Genomic DNA, 17,755 nt, shown 5'->3' with positions numbered 1-17,755 from the left:
CCTCTTGTTGACCAGCAGCCAGTGCAGATCTCTCAGGTGGCTGGTGATTTGGCAGTGGCGAGGGAGTCCGAAGAGGAGGCAAGCGGAGGCATTTTGTATGCGTTGGAGTCTCTTCTGGAGTGTGGTCGTGGTTCCTGCGTAGAGGGCGTTGCCGAAGTCCATCCTGCTGCTGACGAGGGCTTGGGTGACCGTATTTCTGGTTTCCATAGGGATCCATCTGTAGATCTTGCGGAGCATGCAGAGGGTTTTGAAGCAGGAGACTGTGTTGACTTGCTGGGTCATAGATAGCCTTGAGTCCAGGATGACTCCCAGGTTACGTGCGTGGTTGGTAGGTGTCAGGGCGACACCCAGCGTGGCCGGCCACCAGGAGTCGTCTCATGTGGAGGGGGTGGAGCCAAGGATGAGGACCTCCGTCTTGTCCAAGTTCAGTTTCAGCTGGCTAGTCTTCATTCACTCAGCGACTGCCTTCATTCCCTCGCGGAGGTTGGATTTGGCGTTGGCCGGGTTCTTGGTGAGGGAGTGGATCAGCTAGGTGTCATCAGCGTATGAGATGATGTTGAGGTGGTGTGCTCAGATGATGTTAGCGAGCGGTGCCATTTAGATGTTAAAAAGGGTCGGGCTGAGGGATGAACTTTGGGTACGCCGCAGGTGATTGTGGTGGCTTCGGACCTGAAGGGGGAGGCGAACTCTCTGCGTTCTGTCGGTGAGGAAGGAGGTGATCCAGTGCAGGGCTTTGTCTTGGATCCCTGCATCTTGGAGGAGTGTGTGCAGAGTGCTGTGGCAGACAGTGTCGAAGGCGGCCAATAGGTCCAAGAGGATGAGGGCCGCAGTTTTGCTGTTGTCCAGTAGGGTTCTGATGTTGTCAGTTGCGGCTATGAGGGTGGTTTCGTTGCTGTGATTGCTGCAAAAGCCAGATTGGGAGGAGTCAAAGACGTTGTTCTCCTCCAGGAAGTGGGCAAATTGTCTGTTGGCGGTCTTCTCAATGACTTTCACCAGGAACGGGAGCAGGGAGATGGGTCAGAAGTTCTTGAGGTCCTTTGGGTCTGCCTTGGGTTATTTGAGAACGGCATTAATCTCGGCGTGTTTCCAGCTTTCTGGGAAGGTGGTGGTCTCTAAGGATCTGTTGATGATCTTCCTGAGTTGGGGTGCGATGATGGAGCTTGCTTTGTTGAAGATGTGGTGGGGGCAGGGGTCGGAGGGTGAGCCGGAGTGGATAGTGGTCATGATTTTGATAGTATCTTCATCGTTGACGTGCCAGGAGAGTAGAGGGTCGATGTGCTTGGTGGGTGTAGAGCCAGGGGTGATGGCGTCTGTCGTCGGTGTCTGGGTGTCGAAACTGTTGTGGATGTCTGCGATCTTGCGGTGGAAGAAGGTTGCCAGGGAGTCGCAGAGTTCTTGTGATGGCGGTATGTCATTGGAGCAGGAGCTGGCGAGTTCTTTCACGATGTTGAAGAGCTCTTTGCTGTTGTGTGCCTTGTTGTCGATGCATTCTTTGAAGGAGGTTCTTTTGGTGGATCGGATGAGTTGGTGGTGTTTGCTTCTGGCGTTTATGAGGCTGCGTGGTTGTCTTGTGTCTGGTTAGTGCGCCAGTGTTTCTCGAGCCTTCTGCAGGTGTGCTTGGAGTTTTGGAGGTCGGCATTGAACCAGATGGCTCTTGTGTCGGTGAACCTCTTGGAGGGTTTCCTTATCAGGGTGAGGGTGTTGGCGCAGTCGTCGATCCATTGTCTGAAGTTGTTGGCTGCTGCGTCGATATCGGAGGGCTTGGGTGGGGGGTCTCGGGAGAGAGTGGATGTGAGCTTGTCTTCGGTGACTTTTTTCCAGCTGCGGTGTGGGATACGTTGTGGTTGGTTGTGTGCGCTGTGTTTCTGGAAGGAGAAATGGATACAGTGGTGCTCAGTCCAGTGGAGTCCGGTGGTGTGGCTGAAGGTGACGTGGTCGCTGGCAGAGAAGATGGGTTAGAGCGTGTGACCGGCGGAGTGGGTGGGTGTCGTGATGAGTTGTTTGAGTCTGAGGTTGGCGAGGTTGTCGATCAACATTGTGGTGTTGCTGTCGTTGACGTTCTCGAGGTGGAAGTTCAGGTCTCTGAGGAGGATGTAGTCTGTGGAGGCGAGGGTGTGCATGCTCATGAGGTCGGCAATGGATTCGCTAAACTGTAGTCTGGGTCCCGGGGGCCTGAAGATGAGTGTTCCTCTGAGGGCGGTGTTGTGATCGACGTGGATCTGGAAGTTTAGGTGTTCGGCCGTGCTGAGGGAGTCTCCGTGTCGGTTGAAATGCTGATGGTGTTCCTGTGGACGATGGCGATTCCTCCTCCTGGTCTGTTGTTTTTGCAATACCTGCGGGTGATCCTGTAGCCATCCGGGATGCTTATGGCTATGTCGGGCGCTGAGGAGGTGTTCATCCAGGTCTCTGTCAGGAAGACGACGTCCGGGGCGGAGGAGTTGAGCAGGTCCCAGAATTCAACAGCATGCTTGTGGACTGAGCGGGTGTTAAGTAGTACACAGCTGAGGTGGTTGTGGCCAGCAGTGTTGGGGTGGGCCGGACGTGCAGGTGTGCGCAGGCTGGTGTAGCTGCAGTTTCGGTGGTGAAGGGTTCGTGGGTGAGTTTCGGGGTGGCCTGGTATGAAGTGGGGGATCGGCCGGCGTTGAGCGCGTGGAGGGTTGTGGCGGTGTAGTGGCGTTGGGTGTTGTGCCACTCCCGGGGGCCAAATGGTCTGGTACTGGGCGTGATCCAGGTGTGGACGGGCGCAGAAGGCTTGCCTTAGGTGCACCTTCAGCGTGCCAGTGACGCGTCCGCTGTGCCACCGTGTAGCGGCCGCCATAACCAGGGGAGGGGGGTGGGAGCAGAGGTAGGGGGCGAGAGCAGGCTGGATTGGTGGGCAGGGACGCAGGAGCAGCAGCGGCGGGACAAACGCAACACTCAGCAATCACGGCAGGACGGGTACAGAAAATAAACAGGGGCAGCTAAAAATACAATCACACAAGTAACAGGGGCTAGACCACGATAAAGACAATCACCCAGACAGATACAGATCCAGTGCGGGGATAGAGGAGGCGCGGTGGGGACGCTGGAGGTAGGGGGCTGCGGGCAGGCTGGAGGCACAAACCCTTCTCAGAGGAGGCTCAGAGGCTGGAGCGTAGAGGCGGCGCTGCTGGGGAGACTGCTGGCCTGGACTGGAGTCTAGGTCTCACACGCGCTCCCCGCAGCGGTCCCCATAAGAAGGGGAGGAGGCAGGAGCAGAGGTAGGGGGCGGGAGCGGGCTGAATTGGTGGGCAGTGCCACAAGGGCAGCAGCTGTGGGACAAACGCAGCACCCAGCACTCACGGCAAGACAGGTACGGAAAATAAACAGAGGCAGCCAAAAATACAATCACACAAGTAACAGGGGCAAGACCATGCAGCGTTAGTATTCAACAATCGTGAAATTCCTCAGTGCCAGCTATGGGTTTCTGAGAAAAATCTTTGGGCAACATGGCACCTATTATTTTTCAAATTAAACACTGTAACTACACCACTATCTTTGTGTGCATTTGCAAGCCCCCTCAACGTTTTTTTTCTTCCTCGGTGCACTCCTCTTACCAGTGGGTCACCGAAAAAAGTAACCACATCACAATTTGCACTCCCTGTATGAGGACAAACAGCAACACAGCCTCGTTCCTAGTGCCACACAGCTGTTGGCATGTTCATACTTTCCCCAGAGACATCTGTACCCAAACATGTACTTCAGAACACCATTTAGTTCATGCTCATACTTTCCCCTTGGAAAACTCTCCCCAGAAATGTACTTAAGGATACAAATGTCGACCTTCATTTTCAGATCAGTTTTGAGCATTGTATGCTTGTCTCTTCTTTATATGCTATTAAATGTGGACAGAAGAGATAAATCTGGCGATCCAAATTACATCAGATATATTTATGAACCTATTAGTAAATAGTAGTAATTAGTTATTTGGGCAACACCCCAGTTGAAGTAGATCGTTTCTGATCATTTCTGGCAAGAAAACACCAAACCCAGTCTGGAATCACAGGAACACTGCAAATAAATACCCACATGCAGGTCCTTACCCCCAAACTTAAAAGAGTTGTAAAAAAACATTTTCTTAAACTAAAAATGGATATAGGGGTTAAGATAAAAAAAAAATGTATTATTGTAGTCTGTCTTCTTTATTTATCATGACCCATGTTGGAAAAGATTGGGACTTGTCCAGGGTATGGAAGAGGAGAGAAAAAAAAAGAGAGAAGAAGAAGTAGGGATTGTGGCCTGGTATATAAAGTGCATGTATTGGTGGAAGGAGGAACCGGATGCAAAAAAAAAAAAATACAACGGATGCAAGGGAGAAAGAGAAGGCCTGAATGGTTAAAGTGAACCGACCGACGATGGAAATATGAATATACTTTGAAAAGATATATGGTAGAAGGTGCTTTCTACTACGCTTAAAATGAAAGGAGGATGCGTGTGTGCATGGAATGAAAGAATGAGTTACCCAGGACTGCTTTTTGAACAGAAAATGAATTTTCCAAGACGAGCTCCCATTAGTCAGTGTGAAGTTTATCATCAGTATAACATACGGTCTTAACAGTAAGTCTTCAGCTTCGTAACACAAACTGGAATGAACATAAGGCCTGTTTTAAGCTTTTTGTATATTACTTAATTGTATTAGCCAGGAGCATATGCTTTGCTACCACCTACTGTACCAGGCAGGGCCTGATATATCAAAGGAATTGACCCCTTCTGTATCTACGGGAAATGCTTTGAAACATAAGGACCCAAGTGAATTGTCTGTCAAACTCACCTTTATTGTGCATATGTGTTTTTACTTATCCTAAAAAAATTCGTGCCGTTCACCTGTTGCATTTTCCATTTGTTATTGTGTGTTCACAGGCGGCCTCTTTTTTGCCAAGCCCATGCGCTCCAGGGGTTACGTAACAATGCTCGACCCTTTCCAGCAGATCTACGGAAAGCGCATGGGAGGGTTACTCTTCATACCTGCTCTGATGGGAGAGATGTTTTGGGCTGCCGCGATCCTTTCTGCACTAGGTAAGTCAACAAAGATCCTGAGAAATAGAATGAGGCCAAATATGCATTTTTCTCCTCTGTCAGAGAGGCGGGAATCTATTATTTGAAGGAGATTAACCACAAATATATTTCAGACACCGACCTACTTATCAATTGACTATTTTCATACTCTCATATTTTTCAAAACTAAGGTATAGATGCATCAAAGGAATAACCGGTCGCAAACGGGCAGATTCTCAGAATCTGCCCTTTTTGCGACCAGTGTTTTTGCATTTGGGATGCATCTTCCCAAATGCAAAAATCGCAATTTAAGAAATCGCAAAATTGCGATTACTTAAATTGCGATTGCATTTAAGGAATCTCATTCCTTAAATGCAATGCATCAAAGTAAAAAAAATGTGATTTCGCTATTAGGGGGAGCAAATTACCATGAAGTTGAACTTCATGGTAATTTGCAAAAACTTTGAAAAATTGTAGTGCATTTTTCAAAGTTCCATTTTACATACACATGTGTGTATGCAAGATGTTCTCATATGCAGATTTCAGGGGTGCAGCAGGGTGTCCTTTTGACACCCTGGCACCCTTGAAATTGCATTCTCAATTTGCGATTCTCTAATTGAGAATCGCAAATTGAGAATGTCTTTCCATTCATTCCTATGGCCTCTAGGCCCGTAGGAATGAATGGGGAGGTATTCCTTAATTGCGACTCGCAATTTGCGAGTCGCAATTAAGGAATGTTTAGAAATCGCTAATATTTTTCGATTTCTACATGCATAGCCTTTTGCTATTCCTTATTAGCGAATTTTTCGCTAATTAGGAATCGCAAATGGCATTGTTGATACATCTATACCTAAGTGGTTTACCGAAACCAATGACAGGTATGGACGGAAAAAGGAATGTGTTAACCCTAAAAGCAATGAAGTTGTGAATTGCTCTCCTTGGGTCCTGGTTACGAAGGCAACATACGGTGGTGTGCTGTTCATGACATCATTAAAAACCTATACCATGGGTTGGAATATAACAGGTGCGATAAATAGACCCTCTAGTGTGAGTTTCAGCAGCGGCCTGCACTGATTGGTGGTATGGGGTGGGGGCGGTATGGGGGGAGGACGCTGGAGGTAGGGGGCAGGATCTGGAAGGGGAAGGACGCGGGGGAAGCAGGGATAAAAAATAATAATAATCTTACCTTCTCGCCGCTTCCTCACCTCCGTAGTCCTCCCTCGCTCAGCCTTACTGGAAGCACACCCATGCGACCAGTCAGCCAACCACAATGCTGCCTTAGCAGCATTGTGACTGGTCTGAGCACCACATTTCGGCACTCAGACGCTGACTGGGGGCCTGGGCATGTTCTCCATGTAGGCTGTAATGCAGCCTGCATGGATAACATGCAAAGTGCGCAAGACTGTTTTGGGCGGCCCGAGAGGGCCGGCCAAGCAGTTACTGCGCACTTTAGGAGTGTGCTACAACTCCCCCCTTGCCCCTGCCCCCGAACGTAAAGCAGACAGAAGTAGGAGAAAATAAAATTATAATAACGCGAGTTATTTCACGTTATTATCATTTCATTTTCCATTTGTGTCACTGCAAAAACAAAAAAGCAGTGGGGCGACGCTACTCCACCTTAGAGGAGGAGCCCCTTCAAAATGGAAATTGCATGAAGATTCTGGTGCTTTCAACACCAAATTCTGCATGTCCCCGAACTTAGAGGACATTTCCCCTGATATAGATTGACAGATTTGATCTGGCGATTGGTTCCTAGTGAAAATTGTGATTGTACGCTCTTTTCTGCTCCCTGTTATTGCTGCGTATGTTAAACTCTGCACAGTTATAATTACGATGTTTGTGAAAATAGGGATTCGGCCAGGGGTCAGAATTTTACAAACCCAGAGATAATCAGGACCTTCGAGTAATTTTGTAAGCAGCTATAATCAGTTAATGGCAGCTCTTAATTAGTAACAAGTACTAGCTCATCCAATAGGCCTTTAGGTTTTTTTTGTGTTTTTTTTTTAACTTTATTTACCATTGTATCACAGTTCTGCAATACAAACATGATTGCCTACTGTCATTGTTACATTGGCATAGTAATACAAAGGAGTAAGGTAATGGTAGTCATGACGTCAAAACTTCTATAAACAAGAAATAGCGTTAAGGTATGCAGGTGTAGCCCAGATGGCATGTATGCTCCATACATAGGTTGTCCCCAGCTGTCCGCAGCATATCCCTCCCGCCAAGCGATCAAATCCAGGCACATACATACATTCAAGAAAGCAACTCTTGAGTGACCCCGTGTAGGCTGTTATGGAATAGGTGAGTGTGGTGCAAAGATTAGCTAGCCTACACCGGTCGGAACAATGCCCTGTTCAACTTGAGAGTCGGCAGTCGGGCGGCTAGCCAGATTGTAAGCCCTGAAAGGCCCCCAAATATCTTTGGGCCGGGAGGAACGTGGCAATGTGGTGGAGTAAAGTTCACTATTGGTGTTGCAGAAGGCAAGGCTATGAAGCCATCCCTGTAGTGTGGGAACTGTTTTCCGGCCCCAGTGTAGTGCAATTTCTCTTTTAGCAAGCAGCAAACTAAGAGCGGCAAACCTACGTGTACGCTTGGGAAAGTTCACTAAATAGCCCAATAATGCAATCTCAGGAGTGGGGATGAGGGTCAGCTCAATCATATCTCCCAGTGTTTCGTTCACCGCCTCCCAAAATGGTAGTAGTTTGGCTCTCAATGATTGTGGACAAAGGGGCAAATGAGTCTGGTTCAATGGGAAAACCAGGCAGAGATGCCCGGAGCACCGAGCGGATTCGCCCCAGAACAAAGCGATCCATGAAGGTGGCATCATGGAAGCGGTCTTCGTCCATAACAGAAAAGGCGTGTCCACCGGGGAATAAGTCCCCAAGTTTGGTGTTGGAAAATTTTGCCAAGGTGCGCTGCACCAGTCTCTCTCCCGTGATCGGTAGCCAGCGGGCATTGGGAAGCAGGAGCGCCGAGGAGTAAAGAGTAGTTGTGCCGGTGATCCGCTTCAGCTTCTCCCATACCCAGCTGGTGGTGGAAACCGTTTGTATGTCATTGGGGTCTCTGGGTATGCTCAGGGTAATACTGTTGAGAGTGTGTCAGGCAGTACCAAATCTGCCTCAGGGCAGAGATATGGGATCCTAGCATTGTGGTGGAACCAAGAGAAGGCCTAACTACATTGGGCCACTAAATAATACAGCTGTAGATCAGGCACCCCGAATCCCCCTCTCTCATATGGAAGGGTCAAAATCTGCCAGGACACCCGGGGCTGTTTACCTCCCAAAACCAGTTTTATAAGATGCAAGTGCAATGTAATGAAAAAACTGTTAGGGAGCGAAATGGGGATATTATTGAAGAGGTATAAGAATTTATGGAGCACGACCATCTGGATGAGAGCCACTCTACAAGCGATCGAAAGCGGTAAACGCAACCATTGCTCCACCTGCGCCTCCAGGGCGTTGATAGCCTGACCATAGTTTAGGCGGATAATGTGAGCTGTGTCCAGATGTATATGAATGCCCAGATATTTAACGGAGTCCGAATAGGGCTTTGTTGGCTGCCAGAGTTTTGATTTTGTCAATGCTTGTTTCGTCATGGTCTTTGTAAAACTTTAGTGTTCGAACAGCTGCCGGGCCCTTGTGAAGCTAAAACTATAACTGACTAAAAGCAAAAATATTTTTTGGGGGGTCTCGAAAAGCAGGCACTGATGGGAACTACTTTATGTGTGGATGTACCCATTGTGAAATGGAAAATGCAGTCACTCACAGCAAAGTGAGTGGACTGACTCAATGCTGTGTGCTGCAGTGAGCAGAAAAAAATGTGAATAGTACAATAATAGACTAATCAATGAAGAGCATATTTTATGTCTACTTTTAGTAGAATTAAAAGGTCAGGGCTAATACAAGCCCTACAAAATATAGGTGCGGGGTTCCTAAGTTTTTGTTAGGATCCTGCTCCCAGCTCTGTCAAGTGCCACATTTTCCAAATTCCAACGCTGCTTAGTTTTGATTGTACCCCATGTTTTTCGACTACATTACACTTCATGTTATTTATCTCACTCAGTTCTTTTTCATCCCTGCTTTCTTCCTTATTTTATTTTTCGCTTCCTCCTTTATCTCTATTTTGTCTCTTTTCCTCTTAGTCAAAGGCTGATGATGAAAAATAAACCCTGACCACATATAAAAGTACTGCTGCTCATCACCCAAACAAAGTAAGCCCTGGCTACTGCACAAGACCTTCAAGCACAACTCTAAGAAAGATCCATTGTTTTAAAACAAACGTCTACAGTTTCTTCGTAGAGACTTTTCTGAAACAAATAGCCCCCCATCAAGCACCTGTAATTAGAAACTAACAAGGGACCCTCCTGCCTGCTTTCCCCTTCAAATAAAAGAAACACTTGACTGGATTCACGTGGTTTTCATCATTAGCGGTCTTGTTTGCTGGCAGAGTTGGTAATGCTAATATTGCTTGTACATTTCCCACCTCTCTGGTCTGCATTCTTCATTTTCGAAATTTGTTTTTACAGATTTCTTCCAGCTGTGCTCTGATTACTTGTAAAGCATGGGGGAGCTTGTTTATCATCTCTTCACCGAGAGGTCCTATGCGCCTATGTACAGTGTGTTCCTGGTGATGTACCTGAAAAAGGATGGTTCTAAAACCTCTTTGGCAAAAATATGTAGGGGGCAGATTTGCAAGCCCCGTACACCACTTTTGCGCCGCCGTTGCGTCACTTTTGTGACGCAGCGGCGGCGCAAAGCCAGCGCCAAACTGTAGGGTATTTACAACGTGACACATCTAGGAAGATGCGTCATGTTGTAAAGCCCTGCGCCACATGAAACCTGCGTCAGGTTTCATGTGGGCGTTTTGGCGCAGGGGGGGGGGGCGTTCCAGCGCAGGAACGCGTCGGAAAAGTGTCTGAGTGAAATCTACAAGATTTCACTCAGTCACTTTTCCGACCCCGCTGCGTCAAAACCTTACACCTGCTTGTAGCAGGCGTAAGGAGTGATGCAGCGCAGCTAGTATAGGGCCCCTCCGAGCAGTGCTGGAGTTGTGTTGCGCTTGTGACACGACTCCAGCACTGCGTCACCTTTACAGCATCAGATGCGCCCGCATCTGTCTAGTCTTGCGCCATGGTGCTCCGCATTGTAAATGCGGCGCATCCATGGAGGCGCAAGAGGTGTCTGCCGTGATGCAAAATAACTGGCGCATCCCTGCTGATATGCAGGGGTGCGCCAGTTATTTTAAATCTGCCCCTTAGTATCTGCTGAATGGAGGGTGGATTTCAACAGATACTTTAGGATGTCCATTGCCACTCCTTGTGCTAAGTTAAACTGACCCCCTCTGGCATCTTCTTGATGTCCTGCAGACTAGGGAGCTGCTTTGAGAGCAGGATGAGCACACACAGCCCAACAATGCTACTATGTCCCATTTCCAGGTTGTGCATCCTGCAGTGTGGGGATAGTACGAATTTTTTCCCAACATGAATTTGGTTCAGTCCAACCCTTGATATGGCTACTGTGACTGTCAGTTCCACTCACTGTTGATTGCAGCTCGATACACCATTTGTGGTTGTAGATCACATGAAAAATCTGATCCAAATGTGACAGCATGCTACAAAACAAAATACTATATCTATTGTATCTTTTTCTGTCTCTATATACATATATTACCCATGGGCACTTGACCGTTGGTATTAATAGTTAGGTTTGCTTTTCAATAGGTAGAGCATTGTTTAGTTTGTTGATTGCTTTGATGCCATTTGACGAATCTTCACAAACGTTTAAAAAAAATGTTCATCCATCTCGCTCCTTCCGTTTTGGGGTGATCCATCAACCGGGTGGCCAAGAAAAAAGGGGTTCCAAAACCAAATTTCTCTATGCATTTTCAATAGACTTTTTTTTTAAAAGGCTATAGCCAAAATGCTTTAATGTAAATGCACCAAATTTGGCAGTAAGCTAGATCTTGGCCAAGGAACCGTGCATTTGTGATTGAGTGTAAATCCGTTCAGTAGTTTAGAAGAAATTAAGGTACAAAAATATTTGTTTATCTGGACCGTTGAGTTAAAGGGACCGCAAGCTCAACTTAAAATAATAGAACATTCTGATTGACCAAGGGGGCTTTTTTTCTCCTTGGCCCCGCAGGAGTGAGGGTCCAGCGGGAGCAAGTAAAGTCCACATTTGTAAAGCGCACAATCACCCGTAAGGGTCTCTAGGCGCTGGGGGCCGTCGGGAAGATTAAGCGAGCTATTGCCCAGAGTCACATGGTGAAGGGCTAACCTGCCGCCGGAGCCGGGGGATCGAACCGTGGTCCCCAGATTCCAGCGTCAGTCGCCCTGGCCGCGGTGCCACACCTCTCCCCCAGAGCAAGCGCTCTGATTGTCTGACAGCAACATGAACAAAAAATATTGCTACAGCCATTACTGAATTCGTGGACTCAGTCGCCTGTTCTGAAAATGTTTCTATAAAAAGATGTAAGTGGACCCTAATCCTCTTGTGGAGGGAGATCCCTGGGGATAGAATTAAAAAAAATATCTGAAATCCTGCTGTACTCCAGTGGGATCATGGGAAAAAAACAAACTGGCAGCCACCTTTCTTTAAATTAAATATAACTATTGAGGTGAGCCAGGACCCGGCGGTCAATGTATTAGATAGTATTTGGAGACAGGTTTGTGTGGGGCCCCTCTTCCTGGAGCTGATTATAGTCCCGGGACCCCGTTCCCCAGGGCCCGAGATCTTTAAGAAAGGGGAGGGGGTACATGGACCACTCCCAGAGCTGATCATAACCATGTGGAGTTCATTCCCTGGAGCCCAGCATAAATAGTAAAGGGAAGGTGCATGTGACCTCTCTCCCCGAGTCTCTTAAGGCCCTTAGGACTCCATTCCCCAGGCCGGCTTCACTGTGGTGTCCCAAGGTGCCCACCCTGGGAACTTGTCGATTCCCACCGTTCGGGAGCTGCAAAAATGCTCCCAAACGAGTGGGAGCAGACATTTGTTTACCTGTCCACAGACCCCTGCAGCCACTAGATTTACAACCCGAGAAAGGCCATGATCAGCGCTGCACTCACTTTTATCATTGGCACCTTCCCCATAACAGTCACCTTTTCTGATAGCTGGAAACACCGCCCTTCTCAAAAAACCCTCAGACAACCTGGAAATATTTAGCAACAACCAACCCATTTCACTGCTCCTCTTCACAGCCAAAGTCACGAGAAGACCATCAACAGACATCTCTCGGACCACCTAGAACTCCACAAACTCCTGGATGACTGGCAATCAGGATTCTGAAACAAACACAGCACTGAAAACAGTTTTCATCGCTGCCACAGGCAACACATGCTCCATCCTTAACCATGGACAGACCGCTGCCCTCATCTTCCTTAACCTCTCTGCCGTTTTCAACACTGTCGCTCACAACACACTCAGCACCAGACTACACACAGCGGAAATACAAGGACCAGCACTCAAATGGATACCTTCTTTCCTCCCCAGATGAGCACAAGGAGTCATGCTCTTGCTGTTCACATCAAAACCCAAAGACCTCATCTATGGAGTCCAACAGGAATCATCAATCAACACCCACCCTTTTTAGCCTCTGCATGACTCCTCTGGCAGACATCATCAGATCCCACAGAATCAACATCATCTTCTTCACCATTGACACCAAGCTCATTTGCTTCCTCTCAGGTGACACCATCACCACCAAGACAAATTTCAAACAATGCATGACCAGTGTGGCCAATTGGGTGAAAGAAAACTGCCTCAAGCTTAACACTGACCAAGCTGAAGTGTTCATATTTGGGACTAAGAGCTCACCTTTGGACTTCATGTGGTGGCCCATCCATCTTGGACCCACACCCACCCCAACCAACCATGCTAAGAACCTAGCCCTCATCCTGGACACCAACCTCACCATGAAGTCTCAGGTCAACATTGTCATCTCCTCATGCTTTCACATACTCCAAATGTTACGTAACACGTTAAAGTGCCTTCCACTGACCACCAGATTTAACATCACGCATGCCTTAATCACAAGCAGATTGTACTATGGAAACACACACTATACTGACATCCCAACCCATCTCTTTCACAGACATCAAACCATTTAAAATGCAGCCACCAGATCTGTTTTCGACCTCCCATCCCGAAGCCACATCACACCACTCCTCAAAGAGCACCATTAGCTCACCATTCAGAAGTGCTGTCAGTTCAAACTTCTCACACATGCATTCAAGTCATTACACAAGGCGGGACCAGCATACCTCAATCACCGACTTCACTTGTACCAACCCACAAGACAACTTCGCTCCATATCACTTTCACTCGCACACACACCCCCATTCACGGAATCAGAATGTAATGTCGATCATTTTCCTACCAAGCTGCCAAATCTAGGAACGACCTCCCCCAACACTTCAGGGACTCCTTCTCACTTCTTGAATTCCTCAAGAAGCTGAAGATCTAGCTATTCAACTAATCTTCTTGTGGGACCTTCGAGACTGCCTGTATTCAGGCCCCAGCCTCACCATATGCTTACACTCAACTTCTCAGTGCCTGGATACCCTGGCGGGTAACAAGCAGCACTCTACAAATCCTCCTTACATTGCATGAGCTCTTCGATCCAGGTTTCATCTTGATCAAATTTATTGGCCTCGAGGCAGGATTCATGACCACAGGTTCTGCTAAACACTGCTGAGTGCCAGGCCCTGTGACCAACCCATACTGTATATGCCCAAGGTTGGAGTTGGTAATCAGCGGTGCGCTGCATGCAAAGCATGCGGCCAGGCCCAACTGCACACCGATGAAAGCTGTGTGCAGCAGGCAGAGACAGACTGGCTACCGGTCTTTTCTTAATGAACAATGCAAAACAAATGTTTAAAAAAGTACTCTTTAAAGCTATTTGTTTTGAATTGTTCATTTAGAAGCGCCGGCAGCTCCTCAGCAACAAAATCAGCCCCCTCAGCAATGAACCTGGACCCCTCCCTGCCACCCCAGCAAAATCGCCCGGTAGCCAGTCCGGCCCTGGCAGTAAGGTTTGTCTGCTCATGATACGTTGGCTGCAGAGCCTGCATCTAACTGTTAGATGTCCTGTATGATCAACAAACCACAGAAATTCAAGTAGAAAATACAATTTTGAGTGAAGTTATGTTTAGCTTTGTTTATTTCACCACAATATATGTTTTAAAACCTCATAAACTTACTTAGTCACCACAGTTAAAGTACAGTTATGGTTATGATGAATTTAAACTGAAAAACATCTGAAAAGTTATAGTTAGCTCTGCAATATAATATTGCACAACATCCATACAAACCATAACTTGCACGACAATTCAATGTTTAAGAACTCACAATATTTATACCAATAAATAACAACACCAAAAATCACAACTTAATTAAATACCAGCACATATTCCAACCAATACATAATACTGTATTTATAGACATCTTTTATAGTATGAATGGGAATGTGGTATGTAATCTCATCTGTACGATTATTGGTAGCATTTACAATTAAATCTGTCACATCAAAAGTGAGGTCATGAGTATTGCGTTTGGTGTGTAAGCTATTGTTTGCATGTCCATTATGCTAGAAATGTATTGGAAAATGTGAGAAAGAAAAGCAATGATTTATGCTTCTTCCTTCCATGCTCAAAACATCTGGAAGAATAAGTAAGACTTATTGGATGTCTTTGTGCAAAAATATCTGCATAGTGGTCATTCCTGGCTCAAACCATTCAGGACATACAGAGACACTGTTAGAAGATTCCATGTGAGAGAGTGTAAATAAATCATCATTCTCAGAATTGTTTATAATTGAGCGGACACACCATAAATGTCCATTCAGAAAACAGTCAAGAGTAGCCCAAGTGTTATCACACATCATTTAGTCACCAATTACATCGGTGACATGTATCCCAGTTGGACCTGGAGCTGCTGTAAAGCATCCCATTTGGCTAGAGGTGCCCCAATAAGTGAATACTCTGGAAAGCAAGCTGCTTCTTAGAACCCCATTAACTTTCTGTTCTTGCTGCAGAAGGAAAGGGGAGACATTACTCTATGTTGTTTGCAGCTGAATTAATACTGATGGATGAACAGTAAAACATTGTTTACAAATCCATACCTATTTTCTGTAACAAAGGCCACAAAACCCAAAACAGTAATAAGAGCAGGCCTGTAAGATGACATAATAACTATGAATCAGCTGCTAAGTACCAGTTGTACCAGCTTTTAACTGTTAAACTGTCTTGATAACTCTTAACCTGTTTGAGACATCTCCTTTTTCCAGTGTAAACCTTATAAATAGAATGCTTAGTTAATGTAGGTTTTCTATATGATCTTAACTTCCAAACTATAAACTGAAGACCTAAGTCGTTGTGCTCTTGCCCTTCACAAATTTCTAGGCAAAGCTTACAGTGTTTGCCTTCATTTATTTGGTTGTTAGTTGGTTGGGAGGTTTTGCTTCATTAACAGTTGGTGGATGTAAGAGGTTGGTAGGTTTGACGCGAGATTTTATGTTTACACATAGCACTACTCAGACAGATTGTTATGCTTTGACAGGGTATCCCCAGTGTTTCAAACAATTTGGAGTTTCAAGCAATGCAACATATGCAAAAGGTTATACTCTACCTTCTGCAGTTTATTTTGTTTTGAGTTACCTCAAGGTGTCTATATACGGAAATTGAATTTTGTGTTTGTCAAATAAGAAGACAAGGGAAGAAGATATTAGGAATTGGTGCCGCACTGGGTCTGCTCCAGCATTGGTGTTTATTGTTTAGAGTTGTCTGCAATGGCTGCATGTGGAAAGAATCTGTACCCAGTGCCGTAATGGCCTTTTATCTAATTGGACATTTCTACCATGGGCAGGATCGTTTGGAAGCTGGTTTTTCTAGTCCCAGGTATTTCAGTGATGATGTGTTGTAACTTGTAAGAATGATAATTCTTACTTTCTCACTAGGCACCTAGAGACAATTAATTTAGTTGTATTGATTATATACATTAATAAATAAAAATAAAAAGTGAATACATAAGTAAACAAAAAAGCTCTAGGTTGTATTATTTGCTTTTAAAATCCAATTTGTGTTGACCGTTGTAGAGTACTACCAACTGGTATATACTTGCAACATTGTTTTTTGGAAGCGGTGTTGTGCCAAGATTCTACACATAACTAGAATACTAAAGTAACTGAGATTTAAAAAGGAGGCCCAAGAGGGTATTTGGGAAGAAAGATAGACATTTTATCAAGTTAATAATTGATTTGTTATAACCAAGGTGCATTGTATGACAAGTGTAAAGTTTACATACATGTACATCTCAGGAGAAAATGGCTATCTTGACAAGTATAAAATATAGCTGATAATACTCTTAAATCCAGAATGAATAATATGTTATTACTGGCGTCAGCTAAGTACTGGACAAGATTCAAAGAGGTCTTAGGGTAATTCTGCAGAATTATCAAGAGGGATTGAAGTTGTTTTGTAACCCAGTAGCCAGGTAGCCAGATAGCCAGTAGCTAGTACCTGGTTACCCCTTGGTTGATAAGTTGTGATTTACAAATCCAGATAACATAACAACATGGTATAGCGAGGGAGACTGAAAAGGGTGTTGGCATATGTGACAAGGTCTACACTGTTGTTGTTAGAATTGAAGGCACATAAAGGCTGAGAACATGTAGATCTTAATAATGCATTTTGAGATCTTTACTTTTTTTTTTTCTTTTTTATGAAGGCTATGCATATCTTGTCACACATAATAACAGAAACAAAGAAAAATAGAGGAACAAAGGGATACACTAAAATAATACAATACTGGGTGCAACTGTTCATGTAAAACTGCAACAAGGTCAAAAGAAAAAAAAACTATAATTAGATTAAAAAGATAAAATAATCATGACCAAACCTAGTCAGTCCAAAAACAGCTCAACATCCCCTTCATTGGGTCCCAGTTGCTCCTTAACCTGCCCGTACGCCATCATTTTTCAAAGAGCCAGTATTCACAAATGTGTGCTACCAAAGCTTGGCATTGGGAGCTTCTTTTAACAAACAGTGCTGGGTCAACACTAATCTCACCAGTGATATCGCAAAAAAATATATACCTTTTAAATGTGATGGAATAACTGAAGAATGTCCTAATACTATCAACTTAGAATTCTATTACACATTGGTCCGAAAGGTTTGATTCAACTTCTCCATGACAGGCTCCCAAAAAGGTTCAATTGAAGAGAAAGTAGAGAAGATGTTGTACCTTCTGTTGGCTCCGGCAGAGATTAAAAGCATTTAGCATCTTGTCTAACCTTCATAATCTAGAAATGATAAGGTGTCAGACAGAAATTGTTAATAAGCTTGAAATTATTGACCTTGACCTTTGAAACATTTAAGGCACTCTGTGCAAGGATATTACTAAACCTGAGATCATCCACGGTGATCTGTGACATGAGGTGCCGGGTCCACATGTCCACTCTGACCTGAATGGAATCTGTCCTCCCTCCTACCAGAGCCTCTTTTGAAAAGATCATCCTATATGCCAGAGTGGCATTCCCCTTAAAGGGACCCTTAATCAAATAATCAACAAAATGACTCTAAGTGCAGCATAATTCTTCTGGGTTAACACTATTAAAACATTTGGCACCTGTAAATACCAAATAAATCCGGCCCGGGAAAGAGAAAACCTTTGTTGCACACTCTCAAAAGAGTGAAGAACACCTCCCTCAAAAAATTGCTATAGTGTAAAAATTGGAGAGTCTTCCC

The 17,755-nt window shown here is 45.4% G+C and overlaps 1 protein-coding gene across 1 annotated transcript in view; it reads left to right on the top strand.

The window, feature by feature from the left end:
* Positions 1–4,901: 4,901 nt before the first annotated feature.
* LOC144773236 (high affinity choline transporter 1-like) overlaps positions 4,902–17,755 on the top strand; it is a 182,996-nt gene continuing 170,142 nt past the window's right edge. The window contains exon 1 of the mRNA XM_078658143.1: positions 4,902–5,034. Within this exon, the coding sequence (XP_078514269.1) occupies positions 4,902–5,034 (133 nt within the window). The remainder of the gene's footprint in view (positions 5,035–17,755) is intronic.

The sequence above is a fragment of the Lissotriton helveticus genome, chromosome 8 (genome assembly GCF_964261635.1).
Source record: "Lissotriton helveticus chromosome 8, aLisHel1.1, whole genome shotgun sequence".
In the NCBI taxonomy this organism is placed as follows: Eukaryota; Metazoa; Chordata; class Amphibia; order Caudata; family Salamandridae; genus Lissotriton; species Lissotriton helveticus.
This window is presented reverse-complemented; position numbering and strand designations above follow the sequence as displayed.